General features: G+C 35.6%; 1 protein-coding gene across 1 annotated transcript in view; it reads right to left on the minus strand.

The window, feature by feature from the left end:
* The window catches only part of GRID2 (glutamate ionotropic receptor delta type subunit 2), a 364,262-nt gene that overhangs the window by 223,993 nt on the left and 116,788 nt on the right, over positions 1-23,481 (minus strand). The window contains exon 5 of the mRNA XM_039241280.1: positions 21,108-21,246. Within this exon, the coding sequence (XP_039097211.1) occupies positions 21,108-21,246 (139 nt within the window). The remainder of the gene's footprint in view (positions 1-21,107; positions 21,247-23,481) is intronic.

Below are 23,481 nucleotides of genomic sequence, written 5' to 3' on the forward strand. Positions count from 1 at the left end.
CATAGGAGCACATGTACCCCAATGTTCATAGCAGCACTCTCCACAATAGCTAAAACATGGAAAGAGCCTAAGTGTCCATCAGCAGATGAATGGATCAAGAAGATGTGGTTTATCTATACCATGGAATACTACACGGCAATGAGAAACAATGAAATCTGGCCATGTGTAGCAACATGGATGGACCTTGAGGGTGTTATGCTGAGCGAAATAAGTCAGGCAGAGAAGGACAAATATCATATGTGTGCACGTATAGGAGGATTAGGAGGAACTTAACAGAGGACCAAGGGGGAGAAGAAGGGTGGAAATGGTGGGGGAAAGGGAGAGAGGCAAACCATGAGAGACTCTTGAATGCTGACAAAAACTGAGGACTGCTGGATGTGGAGGGAAGGAGGGATGGGCATGGAGGAGGACACTTGTGGGGATGAGCACTGAGTGTTATGTGGAAACTAATTTGACAATAAACTATTTGTAAAAAAATAAAAAAAAATAAAAAAAAAACAGTATGGTACCGGCAAAAAAAAAAAAAAAAAAAAAGAATTTTATTTCCAAATACAGTTTTCTTCTCATTTACTGCTGTTTCCAGCTGTAGGAGTGAAACTATTCAAAACATTAACATTTTAACATATTTCCCACTGTTTAGTGGAGGATGCTTTAAAGTGGTAACACAGGGGAGGGAGAAAAATGAAACATCACTACAGGTTATAAAAGCAGGCCTCACTTGTTCAATATCTATAAATACAAGGGCCTATCCTAGGTAGATGTACAGAGCTTGTACCTTCTAGAACTGAAGTTTCATGGCTGAAGGCCATGTCTTGGGTCATCAGAGATCCTCCTGGGATAGGACTGGACACTTGCTCCTTCGAAGATTAAGTGATCAATTTCTCTTATAACTCTCAGAAATCTTCAATTTGGTGGTGGTTAGATCATAATCTAGGGCTCAAATTTTTATATGCTTATACTTAAATATATACTGTGTTTGCCCATTCATATCAGTAAAATACTGTTAAGCAAGTGAACACTCCCTCTTAGCTTTCCACCAAAAGAAAAGTGAAATAAAATGTTGGGATCATTAATATAATCAGTTTCCCGTGGTATAACATCATCTTAAATATCAGCTTTACAACTTGAATATCAAATTGTAATACAAACAATATTGTTGGTGAAACTGATTTGTACACATAAATTTTAAAGGAATATCTCAATCTATTGCCTACGTGAAATTCTTGATGTCAGAGAAAAGCATTTTATTTTCAACATACTTCAAATTTAGAATAGCAGAGCATTTTGTAACTTAGAATAAAGGTATATTCCCTCTAGCTTCATTTCTGATGTAAAGTTCAGCTTATACATTTGCCTTGAGATATGCTTGCAATAAAAATTTCAGCCTGTCTGATTCAGCATCGTTCCACTACAGTATACCGAGACAGCAGTGATGATGACAAAAATAAAATGAAGCAAACTGAAGTGAGCACAAACAGCTTATTACAAAAAGTGAAGTCTTTTTAGGAGCCCAACACAGAAAGAGAGTGCCCGTTATATGTGGTCATTTTGCTATTTTATTGTTAGTAAGATTTTAGAGCAATATCAGCAGAAATGGTATGGCCGATAGTATGAGCTCCTAAAAGAAATCTAGTAAATTATTCCACTAGTGGTAGAATAAGTGGTACTCCTCAAAAAAATTGTATCCGAAGTTCAACATCTGAGTGAATTTAGATAGGCCAAATCTTTGTTTTCTTTTTTCTTTTTTGTTTTTTCAAAATCCTTGTTTTAAAATGCAAAACAGTTCTAAAATAATTAATAAGTTAATATAAATATATTCACCATGGCCAATATATAAATTAATTAACCATGGCAAATATTGTCATTCCTTTTTTAACCATTAGCAATGTTTACCCAGGCCACAGAAGATATGGGAAAATCTAGAGCATTCTAGAAGAAAAACATTAACTTGGAATATAATCATACTAATATATTCCATTTCTGCACTTAATCACACAAAACCCACATTGTACCCACATAAAACTCAGCACATGATCACTCTGCAAATCTGTTAAAGCTGAATCCTCCTCTCCCAACCCCACACCCCCATTCATGCACACAGAATGAAAAAAAAATGAGAGTTTTCGGGGCGCCTGGGTGGCTTAGTTGGTTAAGTGTCCGACTTCGCTCAGGTCATGATCTCGCGGTTCGTGGGTTCGAGCCCCGCGTCGGGCCCTGTGCTGACAGCTAGCTCAGAGCCTGGAGCCTGTCCAGATTCTGTGTCTCCCTCTCTCTCTGACCCTCCCCTGCTCACGCTGTCTCTCTCTCTCTCTCTTTTTCTCTCTCTCTCTCAGAAATAAATAAAAAAAACATTTAAATTTTTTTAAAAAAAATGAGTCTATATAAATGATAAAAGAAAGCAAATGATTTGCCATCTAATTGCTTTGTTTTCCCAACGTATGTTTGAAATTCTACTTTTATTCCTTGTACTGGTGTCCTATACTACTAGCAACCCATGGATACTAAAGAATACTGAGAGCTGATAAGTACCTGACATTTAGTTATTTGGATGAGCATTACATATACGGAGAAACTGTAATTTATTTAGGACACTTCTGGGAAGTAAATTTTAGGAATTTGGGTGGATGTAGGCTGTTTGCAAACTCTTTCCATGAGAAAAATAAACACTTAAAAGCCTTCAAGTATAGAAAATTAATTTTGATACATGTGATCCTCTGATATTTGTGATAGCAGTGACTTTGACATTGGGTAAGTTAGATTTTTTTCTAATTTTTTTCTTTAACATTCATTTAGTTTTGAGAGACAGAGAGAGACAGAGTGCAAACAGGGGAGGGGCAGAGAGGGAGACACAGAATTCAAAGGAGGCTCCAGGCTCTAAGCTCTCAGCACAGAGCTAGAGGCGGTGCTCAGACTTAGGAACTGTGAGATCACGACCCAAGCCAAAGTCGGATGCTGAACCGACTTAACTAAGCCATCCAGGTGCCCCAGATAAGTTAGACTTTAAAGTCAAGCAGACAGATTATTTGTGTGCCATATGATATTAGGTACCCCTATTAACTGGAATTTCCTTATCTATAAATGGAGACAATAAGAGTGCCTAAGGGTGTGGCCACTGGGTGGCTCAGTAGGTTAAGCGTCTGACTTTAGCTCAGGTCAGGATCTCATGGTTCCTGTGCTGGAGCCCCAACAGCAGGCTCTGTGCTGACAGCTCAGTGCCTGGAGCCTGCTTCAAATTATGTGTCTTCCTGTCTCTGTCCTTTCCCCACTTGTGCTCGTGGGTGATCTCTCTCTCTCTTTCTCAAAAATAAAATAAAATCTTAAAAAAATAGAAAAAAAAGAGTGTCTACGGGTGATGATAAAAGGACCTGTCATATCAGCACTCAGGTTTACCTACTGTTTTACACGGAGATTATTATTATTATAATGATTCATCTCCTAATAATGACCTATTTAATAATTTCTAATGGATTTTGGTGCGCCGCAGGATGGCCCCTTTATAAATATTGTTGATGAGCAGATTCATGAATCGGGGTCGAACTGAAGAATCATTTCCTTTCCAAGTACAAGATTTTATAAACCTATACTAAATGGTCCTAATTTTGAATGTGCTGCTACTCCTTTATATTTCTAAAATTGCCAACCAGTTAAAAATCTAATGCCTATCCTCTTGTAGGGAACTTTCACTCATATTTTTCACTTATTTTCCTTTTAACAAGAGAATAGATCTTACCCATATAAACTTTAAAATAACACTCCTAAATCTCTCTTTTCCATGTCCATTTTCTTTCTTCTTTTTAAACATTTGAGCTTGATTTTGTGGAATGCTCACCAACAAATGGCTGCCAGCTCTAGCTCTGGGGAATTGTAAGTCGAATCCCATTTTAATGGAATGGAACAAGTCAACTTAAGTTATCGCATCAGAAGGGATTTTTCTTCAGGGGGAGAGGAATGGAATGTGGTTGATAGGATAGGTGCTAGATGCTTCAGGCAAAGGGGATGACAGTGGAAGAGAGACAAACAAGCGGGGATATAGTAAAAGTGTCTCCGACACTCCCTCCCCAGTTTCTTCCTCTGGATGTTGATTTCAGCATCTGCCGAAGGAGAAGATATTGTTGTAGCTCTAGGAGCCCATCAGTAACCACATTAAAAGTCTGCCTGATACCCACTGCGGTTCATTGGATGCAGCAGCTGAAAGTTTTGTGAGTACAGAAGCAGGTTTTCCAGCAAAAAAAAAAAAACCCACACAAAACAACAACAACGGAAACCAAAAACAAAACCCAAAAAACAAAAGCAACAAAACCCCTCAAACAACAACAACAACAAAACTGCTCCAAAATATAAAACTCAAAAGAACAACAAATATGCCAAATAAAGGTCCCCTGGACTGAAAATTAGTGTCACTGAGATCCAAGAAGAAGAGACAAGTGTTGAAAAATGGATTGAAGTGGTCAGGTAAGGTAGGCCTGCTATAACCAACAGCCAGCACTAGGGAACCTCGTAGTTTCTACAAACCTGGGTTTTGAAGATGTAACAATTTGCGTTTCAATCCTTGGACAAGTTATTTAATCTTCTCTAAACTGCAATACATTTCCGTATTATGTAGGGAAAGTAAAAATTTTGTAATCATATAGCTTAAGGTTTGATGTAGATATTGATATAAGACACTTACCTTAGTACTTAACACTCTATGAGTGCTCCATTACTAGTACTTGCAATTATTAATTTTATTACTATTATTACTATTACTTCATTCTCTGTTATGACTTTTAGAATTGCCACCTTCTTATTTTTTCCCATCAATTAAATTCATTTCAGATTCCTCACGTGTGGCCTTTCTGTCTGTCTCTTACCCTATCTAATCTCTCATCAAGTTTTATACATTTTTACTTCCTGAATCTTACAGATCTGTCACTACATTTGTCCTGTCATTGATAATTCTCTCATTGTTTTCACCTAAAGAATTATTTCTAAGCATTTTCCCTATATCTACTCTCACCCACCTCGAATCCATCCTTCACGCTACAGCTAAAGTCTGATCCTATTCTTGTTTTATTTAAATACTTCCTATATACCCCACCGCCCTTAGAAAATAGCTCCAAATCCATAGCATTCAAGAACCTTAAAAAAAATTTGGCCTATTTTTTTTTCATTCTCAGAAAAAAACCTTTTGCCTCATTTATACTCCTATTATAGGGCAAACAGACCATTTCATCATTCATCATTGCTTGGTAGTTATTTTCTTCACATGTCTTCTTGTCTACTTGGTGAATACTTTCCTTTCAAGTTCAAAGTCAAATTCAGCTGCCTCTTCAGTGCTCTACTACTTCGAATATGTGCACATTTTAGCATTCTTTTATGAAATATTACTTCTTTGTTTAACTCTTTAGATTACATGTTGCTTAATCTCAATGAGGCTCATGTGTTTTGGCTACTCTTCTGTGCTGGAAAAATGCTTTCATCTTAGAAAGGCAGAATTCCCATTAAACTAGCATTGCATAAAAATGGGATTTTTATTACATATTACCAGCCATTCTGTGGGTGGTTAATAATGGCCAGTAGTATTTTGTAGTTAAAAAAAAAAAAAAGCAAACAAACTAAAAATTAGTTTTCAAAGGAAACTTTGGAAACTTATCCTGTAACAAAACAGGCTGCAAAATGGAGCTAACAAGTAGTGGATGGTTTGATGAGTGACTTCTGACTAACGGATCAGAAGCAAGCTGAAATGGGGAAGGAAACTGTTCAACTAACTCTGCTAGCTGAGACGATGAAAAAAGATAAAAGAATTCATGATTTTAATAGCTAAGGAAGAGATAAGCACTCGAACAAGGAAAGAATAGTAACTGTTGGTAATACTGAGTATTAGCATCAAAAACTAAATTATTTTTTTTTCTTTCGAGGGTTCAATATTTACCTAAAGAAAGGGAATTGTATGCTCTACTTATAGGAGAACAGAATAAGCACAACAGAAAGGCTTCCCATCTTCCTAATTACAAAATAGCCAAGGCCACTTGTCTTTTGAAAAACAACATTCTTCATTCTAGTAGTTCCTTCTCCTAAGTAAAGACTTCCAAACCTTCTCAACACAGGTCTGTAAAGAAAGTCTGATGAAATATAAGAGTATCAAAGGTCAGTGATGGGACAAGCAAACTCTAACATTCCTTCATGTCGTAAGAAAGTTTGGATTACAGTCCCTACAGAAGACACAATGAGAGCTACTTTAAGTGCAAGAAGGGTCCTGCTACTCAATGAAAACAGGCTCAGGGAAGAGTTTAATGTTCTTTAGCTCAATAATATTTCCTTTCTTATTTTAAGAAGATTAAGATCAAACTCCTGTTAGGGGAAGAAATATGGTTTTCTCATAAAAGATTATATTATATAGCCAAAAGTATAATTTGTGGGGCAAGGTAATTCAGAAGGAACCCAGCCACAGCAATCTCTCATGGAGCAGTAAAGTGATTGTGTCTTCCTTCTTCTCAAAGTGCCAGTTTTTTCCTTCTCAAGACAGCAGAAACCTAAAGTCTAAGGCCAACAAGTTTGAATGATACCAAAGAGGGCAGAAGGCTAGGAATTTTTTTTTTTTTTTTTACTTGTGGAGACAGACAGCTTTCCCAAGGGAGGCCCTTCAGAGGGCCTTATGAAGAAGGTGCTTCATAAGAGGGGCCATGTGAGTACCAAAAAGGAGTGAGGATTTACAGATCGGGATTAGAGGACAAGAATGGCTCCATGTGGGGCACTCAATTAAGGCCTGAATGGTGCAGTCTTCTCCAGTCTCTCTGTTTCATCCCCTCTCTACTCATGTCACACATTCTTCACCTGTCCTCAAAACCACCCTTATGTGGCTCCACAGAGTAAATTAGATCTAAGACAGCTTCAGATCTTTGCACTGTAAACTTTCTTAGAATATTTATTTGGTCTTTACTTTTAAGAACCATTTATTTATTTACTAGGTGTTGAACTTTATGATTTTTTAAATATATTTTGGATATCAACCTCTTACAGGATATATCATCTGCAAATGTCTTATCTCATTAAGTAGGTTGCTTTTTTTTTGTTTTGTTAATGGTTTTCTTAGCTGTGCAAAAGCTTTATACGTTGGTGTAGTCCCAAGAGATAATTTTGCTTTTGTTTTCCTTGCCTGTGGAGACATCTAGAAAAATGTTTCTAGAGCTGATGTTTCAAGTGTGCTTGGTCTAGGAAAAGTGTGTGATAGTACTCATGAAGAGGACACCTTTCGCTTTTGAACACTGTCCCCATATAGTGGCTTACTAGGTATCAAGATGACTCTCAAGTCTTTCCTGAGAGATTTAGAAATATTTCCCCTTTACAAAGTAGTCAGGGCAACCCCCATTTGTCATGACTTATAGATGAGATGTTCACAGGTAATACTGAAAATTCATGCAAAATAGGTATATTTGATAAAATGGATGTCATGAACTACTTAAGGGAACATCTTCCTGAATTTGGACAAACTTGAATTCCTATGCACATTTAAAAGTTGATTTGGATTTGTGAATATGGCAGGCCATTTTAGAGACCCCAAAGGAAGATGGAAACACTGTCCTTCTTATTACTGTTAGGCATAATTAACAAAATGATTGTTAAACTTTCTCCAAAATGACAATGCTATACAAATGCACGAAAATAGTTATATGAAAATCTGATGGATTTTTCTGACTTGTTGACCCAGATTATAAGCTAGGGGCTAATTACGTCACATCATGAATCTTTTATTTTTTAATTTTTAAAGTTTATTTATTTTGAGAGAGAGAGAAATAGAGAGAGAGAGGGAGAGAATGTGCGTTAAAGGGGCAGAAAGAGAGGGAGAGAGAATCCCAAGCTGGCTCCACACCTTCGGTGGGAGTTTGAACCTCTCATGTAGTTCTTAAACACACAAACTATGAGATCATGACCTGAGCTGAAATCAAGAGCTGGACACTTAACTGACTGAGCCACCTATGTGCCCATGTCACATATGAATCTTGATATGTGAAAGACACTATATTTTTCTACCTGCTGACAGAATTGTCATATATGGGTCTGCTCTCTATCTTACATTAGTTAACTAAAGTACCCTTTCATGATATATACAGATATTGATATATACACTAATTAAGCCAAATTCCATTAAAAAGGCCTCAGTTTGCTGTGAATTCAATCACTCTGTAACTTTCCTGTGTATAGTAGAAAGCATATGCAATTTCTTTCTGAGATATCATGAAAAAGATGCAATGTTTATTTATCCCGGGACACTATGAACAAATGTGGAACCATCCTAAATTTGTGTGGTCAGCATTTCATTATGTTACCACTGACGATCAGATGAGTGTAAAATCTATGTTAAGATGATATCCTCAAATAATCCAGTAGACTTCAATGGAACAATCGATTTTTGTGTTCTTATTATCATTGAAAATACTGGAAAGACCTGACTAATTCCCATGAGTTTCCCTGAGGATCAACAAATTTCTAAATGGTGTTAAGAAAGAACCCTAATAAAATCATAACATCAGAGAGTTTAGAAGAGTTCCTGGAGGTATTGCATAATTTGATGATGATATATCTTAAGGTATAAAAGCCAGTCTCCAAAATGGACTTTATTCTTCTTCCTTAGGCACTTTACTGATTTAGAAAACTTAACGCCAGGAAGTTCTTTCTTACTCATGCCCAACCAAAAACTCTCCTATTTCACATAAGCGTCTCATTTTGTTCTTAGTGAAAATGGACAATCACTTCTTATCGCCTCCAGTACAATATTTCTTTATATAATAAAACATTTATTTTCTGTGTTCATCCTTTAGCCTTTTCCTTGGTGACTTAAACATTAAATTCCTCTAGTTCTTACCCACAAGATCTATCACTCACTTTTTTACACTGTTATTAACTAAGGCATCTTTTTCTTTTCTATGGTAATTTTTGCAAAATTTATGGAGCTTATAAATAGGTCATGGTAGCATTTAAAAAGCCCTAACAACTTTTATACCGATGGGTGATCTTGATCATTTTCTTTATAAACACCAACACTACATTCCAAATGTGTAATTGACAGATGAGTCATTTTGAAACTGTCTTCACCTCTAATTTTAAACTATCATAGATACACACACACACACACACACACACACACACACACACAGTTTGCTTTTTCCATTTCAGAGTGAATTATTACATATTTGTCCCTATTAAACTTCATTTCACTTATAATCACCTTGTTTAATTTGTCAATGAATTCTTACGGTGTGGTTCTAGTCAATAATAAGTAATCTGCATATTTAATAAGTTTACTCCCTATTCTATACTTCAAATCAACACTGAAAACGGTCATTAGAATCAGGGCCAGTGCTGACTTATGGGAAAAACTTTATTCAATATAGACTCTAAGGCTGACATTGAACTATTGATCATAATCTCACATATAACTCTCTAACAAGCTGTGATACAATAATACACAATATTACTACATAAAACAATGACCCAGATAAAATAAAATGTAGTTTCAAATGAGGACTCAATAGTAATTTGTAATTTTTTTTTACCTATAAGTTCTTTTAAGGATCTCCAAAACTTTAATCACATTATCAAATTATTCATAGTGGAAAGAAATAGCTGAAGAGAAGGAAGTGACCAAGAATAACGGAAGGGTAAATTTAATAGCCTACTTGAAGACCCAGTAGAATGCTACTGTCAAAGTAAGGTGGAAGGGCATTGTTTCAGTGAAGACTCTAATGAATATATCTCAAAACAAAGGTCCTGGCTCTTTATAACACAGAGCAGGAGACCAGGCTTCTATCAATAACTTAAAATTTCTAAAATACAAAATATATTTTTCTTCTTTCCAGTGGGGTAGGTCTGCAGATCTCTCTAAAAAAGATACTTTTTTCAGTCATTCAGAGAAACTATCCTCTATTCCCAATTAGGTATATTTCCTTTTTGAGAAATTTCAACTAAAAGTAGGCATAGAATGCATATGCTGATCTCACAGTCAGGTCTTATTAATAGCCATTCAGATTATAAATGGTCTCCCCCCCACCCTCCCTCACCACATTCTGCAGGCAAATCTTGAGAGTTCTGCAGCATTGCTCTGAGGAAATGGCAGCCTTCATCTGAAAAAGCAGCCCAGCAAGCTACCTGCAGATCTGTTCTTTACCTTTCCCATGACTTGCCATGATCTGGGGCATCTGGTGATTTTTAAACTTTGTCCTTAGGTAAAAAGATTAGATCAGAGTTTGAGAAATAAGGGCTGTAGTAGGGGTATGTGTAGTGAATGTGTGTGTATGTGTATGTGTGTGCGTGCATGTGTGTGTGTGTGTGTGTGTGTGTAGGAGTGGAAGAGAAAGTCATTAAAAATAAATTGACTATTTTTAGATGACAGTAGCTTATGGAGGAACTAAGAGGATCAGAGAACTAATGGGGTCAAACAGACATTTAGTGGAGGGTGGAGGTCAGCACATCAAGATTGCTGGTGTGATGGAGAGGACAGGGAAAGAAAGGTGCGACTTGAAAAACAGAAAGAGAAAAACAATGATATGGCAAAACAAGAGTTTCCTTTCAGTTATGCCTTATAACCCAGGATTTCTCTTGTTAATGTATCTAAATGTATTTTTTATCAGTTACCTCAGGCTTTGTTTAATAAGATACCTCATTTGTGTAAGCTGACATAGAATTGTATAGTTGAAAGGACATTGAAAATAACTTAATTCAAGTTGTGGAAGAAATGTTTGTGCAATGAGAGGAGGAATGGTTCACACTGTTAAAGAGAAAAAGATAAGGTGCAAAGTGGTTTAAACACTTGCCTTATTATTCAGTAGCAAGAATGAGTCCTGAGCACTTGAACTAGGTCTCCAGTCCCCTTCAGCAGTGTTCTTCCAAACAGCCCTTCCTGCCTATCCCTCTGTCACCTATTTCTAACAAGTACTCTTCCTACATTGATTTCACAAAACATTCCCCATATTCAGATGAGCTTTTCTTCTATTTTTAACTGCTTTTTTTAATATGAGGGGGAGAGGGAGAGAGAGAGCCAGAGAGAGAGGGAGAGAGAGAGAGAGAGAGAGAGAGAACAAGGAGGAGGAGAGGGAAAGAGAGGGAGAATCTTATGCAGACCCCACACTGAGCATGGAGCCCAATGTGGGGCTTGATCCTATGACTCTGGGATAATGACTTGAGCAGAAATCAAGAGCTGGAAGCTCAACCAACTGAGTCACCCAGGTTCCCCCAAACTAGCTCTTCTAGAATGAATAAATCAAGTAATCTTGTTTATAGGGTTTTTATCATATCCATATACTTATGGTAGATAGAACTTATTTATTCAGCTGGCTTTAGGTGAGGAAGTAAAATAACAAGAGACAGAGAGAAGACAGAAATTTATATTCTCAAGTTGTTAATAGGTTTCTGGATTTAGATGACTAGAGCTGGGGAGAAAGAGAGGAGGACTTGAATTGTTTAGAATAATTCCTTGTCCAGAAGAAGGAGATCATGTCAGGGGTTGTGGGCACTTATTAGTTTGGCCAAGTTTTCATCTTAGTGATATCAGTGTAAATAGAGTCTATAGGAATGCTAATATAGTCCTGTTCCTGAGAATCACAAATAAAGTGAGAGACAAAACTTTTAATTAAATGCTCGGGGCGCCTGGGTGGCTTAAGGGGAGCCTGGGTGGCTTAGTCGGTTAAGCGTCCGACTTTCGCTTAGGTCATGATCTCGTGGTTCATGGGTTCGAGCCCCGCATCGGGCCCTGTGCTGACTGCCAGCTCAGAGCATGGAGCCTGTTTCAGTCTGTGACTCCCTCTCTCTCTGACCCTCCCCTGCTCACACTGTCTCTCTCTCTCTCTCTCTCTCTCCTAGAAATAAATAAAACATTAAAAAAAATTAAAAAAAAAACAAAACTTTTAATTAAATGCTCACTGAAGAGTGGCTTTGAAAGACCAACAACCCACTGAGGGTTTTTATTTTTTTCAAAAAGAGAGAAAATCATGTCTATAATATCTAGATGGTTATATGTTTATAAAACATCCATCACTGTAGTACTTAAGTGCTTTGACAAGTAAGCCATTTCAACACTGAACAATATAGAGTACGGAGATGAATGTCTTCCTCTGTCTGTAGTGCCTGTGTACTGTGAAGCTAAGCCTATACAATTCTGTACTAAACTGAAACATAAAAGTGGTATGAATCAGGCCCAGCTCACTTCAGCGACCTTGATTTTGGCTGTTCCTAATAAAGTGTGCAATTCCCTGCTGAGAGCTATGAAGTAGCCTCCCACTGGAAGCCTGTGTGGGTGAGACACTAAGAAAACCTAGAGAGCACATCATTTGGGGCTCCTTCTCTTATCCTGGAATAACAGCACATAAGAATGGCTTTCGTATTTCTTTCTGAGTTGTTATGAGGTGTACAAACAAGTCATGAGGTTCCACAGTCTCAGGCCAGATTCTCAGAAATGCCTTTCCGGTTTATTATTTAATGAATATTTATCTGTAATCAACTAGGTACTCAATAAGTAACTGCATAAGGCACTGTGCTGATACAAAGGTGATAAAACCAGGTTCAAAACATATATTTTAATTGAGAAGTATTATTCTAATCCACCACGAGGCTAGCTATAGTTCAGGGTGCAAGCAGATAGACACAAAGTGGTTTAAAAAAAAAGGAGGCACTAATTCTAGTTATGAATAACAAGAGGAAGGCTTCTTAGAGGAAGTAGCATGTGAGCTGTGTGTTATGAGGGGCAAATAGAGGAGTTAAAAGAGAAAACTTGCCTGGCCAACAGATGTCCTGACCCAGGTTCAGTGTGGTCACTATCAGTAGCAGCTTGACCTTAGTGACAGTTAATCAGGCTAAGGTGAGACAGCAGTGAATCATTCAGCCAAGTCCTTATTTATGCTTAATTCGGATAAGATTTCCTGACAGCCAGTTTCTTCTCCTTCTTTTAGCCTTTGGGGACTTGGAGGATTAAGTGGCATGACAAGAAGACAACACTCAGGAAGATGGGCTCTGAGGTAAGGAAGTGACAAATCTATTAGAAGCAGTAACAGCAACAAAAAGGAACTTTGAGGTCTAGGTGAACCAGGTGGAAAGAAGAATTTGGTGTATGGAATTGTGGACAGAATAGCAAAAATAATAGTTATTAGCCCCACCATAAAGGGTGGAGGAAAGAACAGTCCAAGGAATCTACATGGCCTCCTAGAGAACAAGTAGAAAAATGGAAGCAAATGCATGGTGTACCCAGGAACTGTGCTGTTACTTATGTCTCTTTTTTCTCCCATTTCCTCCCATTTATTCTTTACATTAAACCTAAGAAGTCGATCCCATTATCCTTTTACCCTTAGGGAAAATAAGGCTGAAAATGATTATAGAAAATGACAAGATCATTCAGCTAATAAGTGGCAAAGGATTTGAATGCAGATTTATTTAAATTCACAGTCTCCTGTGCCTGTCTCTAGGATACCATGTAACTTAGAAATATCTGAAATTAACTTAGCTAAATATAATTTAGCCATTGATTCTTTCCTGTAGAACTCTTTATTTTTCAGAAAACCTATAATGACCATAATGGTTTTCATTCACTCATTTTTGTTTATTTCATTCAGTAAAGGTTTAGTGTATTTGTTAATTGTAGATGATACGGTCCACTAAGACAAGACTTCTAGTGCCAGATTGCCTGGGTTTGCTATTCTAGCTTTTAGTTTCATCATCTTCAAAATAGAGATGAACAATGATATATATCTCATGGGGCTATTATGAGTATTAAATGAGAAAATCTAAGCAAAGCATTTAGGAAAATGTCTGTCACATAGCAAGCACTCAATAATGTTAGCCGCTGTTATTATCGATACTATGTGCCAGGCATTTTGGGACACATTAAGGGCACAAATATGGATATGGCATAGCCCTTGTCTTATACTCTCCGAGGGAAGACACATGGCTAATGGTTAATTGTGCTTGTATAAATGGATGATGCCAGAAGAGAAGGGAGTTTTGGGTCATTTCAGGGAAAAGATGCAGCATGTAAGCTCCACAGAGGTATGAAATGCCCTCCAAGATTTTGGCATAACTGGAGGACGAACAAGTGTGGGAATGGATTAGAGTTGGCGCCAGTAAACATAAATGAGGCTGGGCCAGCTTTTGAAGGGTTCAGTGTACTTGGCTGTGGAGTTGCACTTTACTTTGATTGGATGTGGTAATGATGGAGGTTTTCAAACTAATTTTAAGGATGGAAGAAAGGAACCATCTGGACTCCACACTCTGGATCTTACGCTTGAATGAGAAGAGAATGGGGTGGAGGGAAGCAATATTCGAAGTAAGAGAAAAGAGAGTAAGAAGTAAAGCAGTAGACGGGGAGAATTGGGATCATACTCTGGGCATTTATGCCAGAGAAATGAAAACATGTCTATACAAAAACATAAATGTATATAAAAGTTCTTAGCAACTTTATTTGTAATAGATAAAAACTTGGAAACAAAAATTCCATTCATTAGGTAAATAGTTAAACTGGTGCACCCACATCATAGAATACTATTCAGCAATAAAAAACAATGAACTATGGATGCATGCAAGAACTTGGATAGATCTTAAGGGTGTTATGCTGAGTGGGGAAAAAGAGGGCTATTAAGGCCACATACTTATGGTTCAAGTTATATAACACTCTTGAAATGATAAAAACCACAGGAATAGAAAACATATTAGTTATGATTAGGGGTTGGGGATAGTGGAGAAGGAGTGAGGGTAGAATGTGGGAGATTTTTGTAATGATAGGATAGTTCTAGATCTATCGCAGTGGTGACTGTATAATCTACACATGTAATAAAATGACACAGAACTATATGCATATGTTGTATCCATATCAATTTCCTTGTTTTGATATTGTACTATGATTATTTAAAATTAATCATTGGAGGAAACTAGGCGAAGGGTACATAGGACCTCTTTATACTCTATGTTTGCAACTTCCTCTGTTACTTCAAAATAAAGTTAAAAATGTTTGTTTAAATATTAATAGAACATATTACAACTGGCAAACTGTGGATTATTAACACTTTGTCCTTAAAAATTTACCACCCTTTACTATTTTCTCAATACAGCCTTGTTTTACTTTGAAAATATATTAAAATTGAATAAAAATAAGTCTGACTTATTTTTGATGGCATAAGGCAAAAAGTAATTAACAGGCAGGATAAAGTCCAGGAATAGCAGACATTGAGACACAACTTTTCTGAAAAATTGCCCCTGAAAAGTAGCCCAACCAGAGTGGTTTCTAGAATTTTCTCACATTAGTAGTTCTCTTCTTCTTTACATATTTAGGTATGATGTAGTCAACCATAATCTCTCTTTAAGAATCTTTAAAACTGAAAATCTAAGTCAATATTCCTGCATCTGCTATAAATGCAAATGGTTAGCTTAGAGATTCAAAGTTTCTCAAGCCAAATCTCTCTTAAATTCCCTTAATCTTTTGATATTTTCAAATTAAATAGTTGGGAAACAAAAGATACATGTTTCAGGTTTATATTAGATAGAAACCTACTAGTTTCCATACACTTCTACATCTTTTCTCTCTCACCTATCCTCTTCTCTACAGATTAAGCTGTCTTTCTTCGATGATGTCACCTCCATTATCTCCAGGAAAAATTCCAAATTACTTATCAATTCTTATCATGCCTTTCAGGGTTTGGTCCCACTTTCCTTTTCTATTTCTTTTCCTGCCACTTTTCACGTCACATATCTCAATCCAGGAAGGAAATTAACAGATTTTGATCATCTATACTTTATTAGACACTCTCTAAGGAATTTCATATCTCTCTTGCCTTTGCAAATATTCCCAGGAAGCCACCCTTTCAGCCTTTTGAAATTCATCTTTCAAGATCAAGCTCTCAGATGATACCTCTGTGATGCCTGGTAGTTTCTTTCCTTTTTTCCTCACCCTCTCCTCCAAGTTATTGAGTTGAATTACTCCTTCCCTGTGTTCACACAGTATTTCATAAATAAATCTATCATAGCTCCCAAGTCATTAAATTCTACATTGTTACATTTTGAACTAAATTATGACTCAGGGCTAATATGTAAATATCTTTATAGAATCAATAGTTAGCATGATGTTTAATGAACACCTCTCAGTGCTACCATTCTCTTTCTGTCACCAGGCCTGGTGACAGACAGATTTATAAGCCCAATATATATGTACATATATATTCAGTTGAACTAAATAAATGAAGATAAGATACTTGTTTAGATTTTATAGTTAGAAATACAATAAAATTTTGGTTTGTGAGCATAATTGGTTCCAGAAATATGCTTGTAATCCAAAGCACTTGTATATCAAAGCGAATTTCTAGAACCATTGGCTTGACGTTTGGCGTCATGTATTGTTCGTATTGCAAGACATTGCTCATTTATCAAGTTAAAATTTATTAGAAATGTTTGCTTGTCTTGTGGAACATTCACAGAACAAATTACTCTCAGTCCAAGGCTTTGCTGGACCTCCGTTTCCAAAAAGCATGGTTGTAATGAACTCTTAAACAGTAACTTGCTTAAGATAGTTACATAACCCTGTGAGGGCAAAGAAAAACATAAATAATTTCATTAACGAGCACCTGCCAGTCCTACCTTTTTCTCTCTGTCGCCAGACCTAGTGACAGACAGATTTCTAAACCTACAGCTAGCTCATACTCTATTGTATGACATTGAGAAAAACCACTGGTTTATTATTTGTTTCCTTTTCTACATGTGAGCAAATGTGGATACAAAAGTCTTGTTATTAGTATGTTAGGGAAAAAAGAGTCCCTTTCAGTGACAGAATATCTGTGGATCTATTTTTGCATATACTTGGAAAGAAATTTATCCCAAATTAATATATTCAGTGACTGCATCAAAAAACCCCTCAATATTTGTTTAATCATACCTCAAACATTATGGTGAATTAATGCTTTAAACATAAAAACATGGTGAGATTCTGGAATTCCTTTGAACAGACCCAAACTTACTTATAGCCCCAGGAAATGAAAGACCTCAAGTTTCACCATCAAAAATCAATCTGATTCTAAAGTTATTAATGACTGTAACTGTACAACTGTGATTTCTCTCACAGCTCTTTTTACTTTATATGTGAAAGTAGTAGGTTTCTGAAAATTGCATCACAACAAAGACTAATTAAAGACTAAATAAACTGATGTTCATGATGTTATTACCCGGGGTTTACTCTAATATTACCTTCAGAACTTCACATGCTCCATTTCACTATTGCCAACTTTAGCCTGGTTACCAGTAGAAACAAGTACATTCCATTTGCTAGCTATCTAAAAGCAATTAGCTACATGTTGTTACCATTCAATGACAATGAACAAGCCCAAATGTCATTAGAGTCTTGTAGAAACTGAATATTTTTTCCTTTAGAAATGGAACTGTATATCTCAATATTACCCATCCCAACTGTGTCACAATCTGTCATATTACATCATATCAAGCAGCAGAACACAATTATCATTGAAGGGATATAAAGTTAAACATGGGGATTATCTTTTTCAGGAATAATTCACTTTCAAAATTTTAGTTAGAGGCAAGTGTCAACTAGAAGATTAGATGTTGATAAATACCTAGGTTTGAAAAAGGGGTAAATTTTGTAAAATGTATTCAGCTTCCCTAGAATGAGTCTATTTGGATTTCTCCTACAAGATTTTAATAGTTTCTGTCAACCATCAATTCAGAAGTAGCTGCTCTTTTCCTGTCTCTCACTGACTTCCCTCTAACCACCTCTGTCCCTCCGGGTCTAGAGAAACCACTTTGAATTTGGGGAATGAACCTGTGGCTGGTATATGTGTGCCAATGGCACAGCAAAAATGAGCTGAAAAAAGGTGCACTGACAAACAGTGCTTCATTTAGTGACGAGAAAATCTTATGAATATAAATGATTAAGGACCATGACATTGGACGGTATTGTGGTTCTTTTTTTTTGTCTTTTCTAAGAAAAATTAAACTTAGGATTTTCCAAGAAAGTTTGACATTAGCTGCAAATGGAACTTTAAATGTTTCCAAGAAACACGGCAGGCAATTATGCTTACCAACACAGCTGAGGCATGAAATTAGAAGATATCTTTAAGTTTGGGGAGAGAATTGGGTTTCTTTTAGCTCCTTTGGCTCAGATTCTTCTCCTTTCAAAATTAGTTTACTGATAAGATTAGAAGGAAGGGAGATGTATTATACCCAATGTTAACTTTTAATAGTGTGAGCTGGCATTAGAAAGAAATACTTTTTTAAAAAATGAATGCTCAGTTATTGTGGATTGTAGAACTACACATGAGGGAAACATCATGTGAAATGATGATCGTTTTTCCATTAGGTTTTACCTTTAGAGAAACCTTATGGGTGTAAAAATTTGATTGAGGCTTCTGCTCTCACTGCTATTGCATAAAAGTCAAGATACAAATTAATGCTGCCAAAGTTGATAATGACTAAATAGTTCAGATATACACAAACACCATGAGGTCTGCAACCCCAGGGAAGCAGATTAGGCAAACAAATTGTAGAAACCATCACTAGATAAGGAAAAATTTCAGTGGGTAAGACCAGGGATTGGTATTGAATTGACCTGGGTTAGACTTCCAGCTCTGACACTATTGGTTCTGCGATCTTGAGAATTTATCTTGCAAACTTCTGTTTCTTCATCTAAGTAATTGGAATAATAGTAATACTTTTATTTTCAGGGTTATTTTGAGGAATAAATGAGATAATACATGTAACATGCTCAATAAATTAATAATAAACTCTCAGTGTATATTAGTCATAATTGTTATTATGATGATGTCATTTATTGGATAAAATCCATTAGTTACAAAGTTTTCTTCATTTATTTTATTAAAGTGCTTCAAAATCAGGTATGAGCTACACTGGTTTTCAGCTCAAGTTTGCTCAAAGTGACAAGTTAAACATAATTGATAAGAAGTACATTAGTGAGATAGAATACTCCATCTTGAGTTTTTAAAACTATTTTTCTTAATGTGATTTCTATTGATTGGATCTGCCAAGTGGTCTTTCCCTGAATGGCAGATATCAATTATGGATGTAATTATTTCATGTTGGGATGTATGCCTACAGAATTTGTCCCACATAACAATCATGTAACTTTTGATATTTATATCCTCAGACTAATTAAGGATTTGAAAAATGTCATCCTTTATATCCCTTTACTTAGCAATGAATAAGACAACGGCATATCCTTTATAATGTTCTCTAAAAACAACTGGCCATACAAAAGTCCAAGGGATGGGAACTACAGTGGTAAGTTTAGTTAGAATATAGGCTCAGTAATCAGACAGATTTAAGGTGTGATGTTTAATCAATCATTTATTAGCTGCATGGTTTTGAGCAAGTTATTTATATTCTCAACTTCAGTTATAAAATGGTTATTAATAGTATGTATTTCAGAAGATGGTTGTAATGATTAAATGAGCAAATGCATGTAAAACATTCAGCATACTTTGGCTTTCCGTGAGTGCTCAATAAAAGTTAATTATTATTTTCATAATTTTACTGATTTCATTGATTTCTTGGCTGGGTGTTTGTAATCATTTTCATTATTGCTTAAAATATGATTCTGATGGAGTTTAAGCTTTCCATGAACTTCACTGTGTACCATTTATAACTTATGTAACATACAGAACTGGCTACAAGGATAATAAATTAGGAGGATATGAAGAATCTGCACTAAATAAATAATTGGGAAAAACACTTGAGGAGGATGATTTGATGAGAGAAATTGGAAACATCACTTTCAATAACTGGATGAACTGTCTGTTACTATCAGCTGAACTTGGGGGTTTCAATTACATATGACAAGTAATTGAAGAAAAATATCCTACTTCTTTATAGATCAGTAATTCCTGATTTAATTTTAGTATTGTATTATAATAGTTCTGTGACTATTAATGGACTTCATTTAAAATTTTTTTAAAGACAAGAATACTCATATTTTATTTAAGGATGAGTTAAATCTCTAGGGCACCTGGGAGGCTCAGTTTGTTAAGCGTCCAACTTTGGCTCAGGTCATGATCTCACTGTTCATGAAGTCGAGGCCCACATCAGGCTCTGTGCCGACAGCTCAGAGTCTGGAGTCTGCTTCAGATTCTGTGTCTCCCTCTCTTTATGTCCCTCTTCTGCTCATTCTCTGTCTCTGTCTCTGTCTCTCTCTCAAAAATAAATAATAAAACATTAAAAAAAAAGGATGGGTTAAATCTCGAATGAATTCCTTAACAAATTAATTATTCACAACTTTGAATTGTCAGTTTTGTTGAGAATGAATGTTGTTCAACTCTAGGAAAATTCAAACTGTACTCTTTCTGGATGAATAAAACATTTTCAGTAAAATGTTTTCTAAAATGACACAGAGAACATTATGTTCTAATATGGCAGAAGTTGCATTATGAAGCTGATTGTATGACGTGAAACCACAGACCAGCTATGCTTGATCAAAGGCCTTTGTGCTCTTGGGGCTCATGGGAGCGGGTTTTATGAACTGAGGCATTGGCTTAGGTAACTTTTAGGGCTTAAATAAAGGTACCATAGTTAGTGACAATTTGCCACCACTGAAGCTGGAAAAGCAGCAGTAATAATGATCACATTAGCTGTAATATAATGAAGAGATAAACACAATGTGGTTTTAATCTCTTGATAACTATCCTCTCTCTCCTTCTCCCCTGGCCTCCTCTCTCTTTCCTTATATGTCATCTATCAATCATCTCATGTCTTTCCAACTATTTACTCAGTGCATAATGGAGCAGACTCCAGACAAAAACTGATACTGTCAAACTTGAAATATATATATTTTAGTATGACTCTTTTATCTTCCTTTTTAAAATGTTGCCCAAACCTAGTCATACTTTGTGGAACCTAAAATACTGAATATGTGTTATTCTTCCAGGAAAATGTGGGAAGCAATGTTAAAATTATACCTAGAGTTTTATTTCATCAAAAATGTGCTACCAACACTGTGATATTTGCAGGTCACAAAATTAAACCGTTACTCTAAAGGAGGGTTTACACATATTATCAGATACCATATACTTATTTAAATAGGTTTGGCTACTCTCCTCATTTCTCTGGTTTTGTGGCTACTGGAATCTTTGTCTACTTACTGGATGGAGCTTTCGATGCGGGTGATAGTGAGGAAAGCAGCAAGATTTGCTGTGTAAGATGAGATGACAATCAATGCAAATAGCCACCAAGCCCCCATCATCATTCGGGTAGCCAGAGTCGTGTATGGGACCTCCCCACCTGCGGAAAGAAGCAGATAGAATAAAAGAACATCAACAGGTATTTATCAAGAATCTAAAGTCATACACAATCAATACCAAATTAACTTTTAAGTACTGAAAAGTCTTTTTACATAACAACATCAGCATAGATTTCTGTATTTTGGTTATGTTTATTACTTCATATTTAATTCCCTTTTATGATACTTTTTATGATGCTTTTTAAGACCCAGCCATAAAGAACTGTGATAAATACTTAGTATAACTTGTTTAAATGATATGTCTTCTACATTCTTATTCATTCTTGGAATTAATTGCTCTCTTATAATAACCACAGATAACTAGTTTATTTCCAAATGCTTGAGTATTCAGTACTTAGATTATATTAATACTATTATGACTATATTTAATATAATTTCAGATTTCTACTTTAATAAATAATATTGAAAATTATTTTCAGTTAAGTTCCTTAGAATCAAAGGATATATGATATAGATATATATCATATATAAATATAGGATATATGATATAGAATCATAGGATATATATATGATACATATAAATCATATATATTTATATGTATGTATATATATTATACATAATATAATGTATCCTAATATATAATATAGCATATAATTACAAATATATCATATCTTCTTTATTCATCATATTGATGAACACTTGGGGTGCTTCTATATCTTGGCTATTGTAAATAATCCTGAAATAAACATAGGGGTACATATACATTTTTAAATAATTTTTTTAAAATTATAGAATAGTTAACATATAGCATTATATTAATTTTAGGTATACAATATAGTGATTCCACAATTCTATACATTATTCAGTGCTCATCATGGTAAGTATACTTATCCCCATCACTTATTTCACCCCCACTCCCACCCGTCTCCCTTCTAGTAACCATCAGTTTGTTCTCTATAGTTAAGAGTCTGTTTCTTGGCTTGTCTCTCTCTTATTTTTTTCCTTTGTTTGTTTGTTTTGTTTCTTAAATTACACATATGCATGAAATCGTATGGTTCTGTCTTTCTCTGACTGACTTATTTGGCTTAGCATTATGCTCTAGCTCAATCCATATTGGTGCAAATGGAAAGATTTTATTCTTTTTTTTATGGCTGAGTAATACTCCATATATATATATGGAGTATACATATATATATATATATATGGAGAGAGAGAGAGAGAGAGGATACATATACATGTGTGTGTATGTATATATGTGTATATATATATATATATATGGAGTATACATATATATATGTATGAAGAATACATATACATGTGTATATATGTATATATATATCTTCTCTTTATCCATTCATCTACAAATGGACACTTGGGCTGCTTCCATAATTTGGCTATTTTAACTGCTGCTGCAATAAACATTGAGGTGCATGTATCCCTTTGAATTACTGTTTTTGTATTTTTTTGTATTTTTTATTAGTGTTTGTGCACTAGTAAATACCCACTAGTGAAATTACTGGATTTGAAATAGTGTTTTCATTTTCTTTGGGTAAATATTTAGTAGTGAAATTATTAGACTGTATCATATTTCTATTTTTAATTTTTGGGAACTTCTCTACTGTTTTCTAGAGCAGCTGTACCAATATACATTTCCACTAACAGTGCACAAGAGTTCTCTTTTCTCCACATTCTTATCAACACTTGTTGTTTCTCATCTTTTTGACCCTAGCCATTCTGAGCAGTGCGAGATGACATCTCATTGTGGTTTTGATTTAAAGTTCCCTGATGATTGGTGATGTGAGCACGTTTTCATGTGTCTTTTGGCCATCTGTATGTCTTTGGAAAAATGTCAGTTCAGGTCCCCTGCCCATTTTTTTAGTTGGCTTGCTTTGTGTGTGTGTGTGTGTTTTGGTGTTCAGTTGTATAAAGTTACATAAAGTCTTTGTCCTTGATTAGAGTTGTTATCACCCACATGAATGATATGTGTTGAACTTTACTTATCCATGGCATAAAATCTGCAGCTTGAGTAATTCAAATATTCTTGTAGAAGCCCCCTAAATTATTTGATCTCTAAATTTAGAAATCGAATGATAAATTTAATGGTACTGTTGGCTTCCAATTCTGGTCATTGAAAACAATCCTCCCACTGAGAGCCACTAGACAAATTAAACATACAATGCATTTAAGAGCTAAAGAAGCAGTAAAAAATTAGAAGACCAAGGTCCTGGAGAAGAAGATAATCCAGAAATATGACCTAGTATCTAGAAAAGGTTTT

Source organism: Hyaena hyaena, unplaced genomic scaffold (genome assembly GCF_003009895.1).
Source record: "Hyaena hyaena isolate Hyena2069 unplaced genomic scaffold, ASM300989v1 scaffold_191, whole genome shotgun sequence".
Classification (NCBI taxonomy): Eukaryota; Metazoa; Chordata; class Mammalia; order Carnivora; family Hyaenidae; genus Hyaena; species Hyaena hyaena.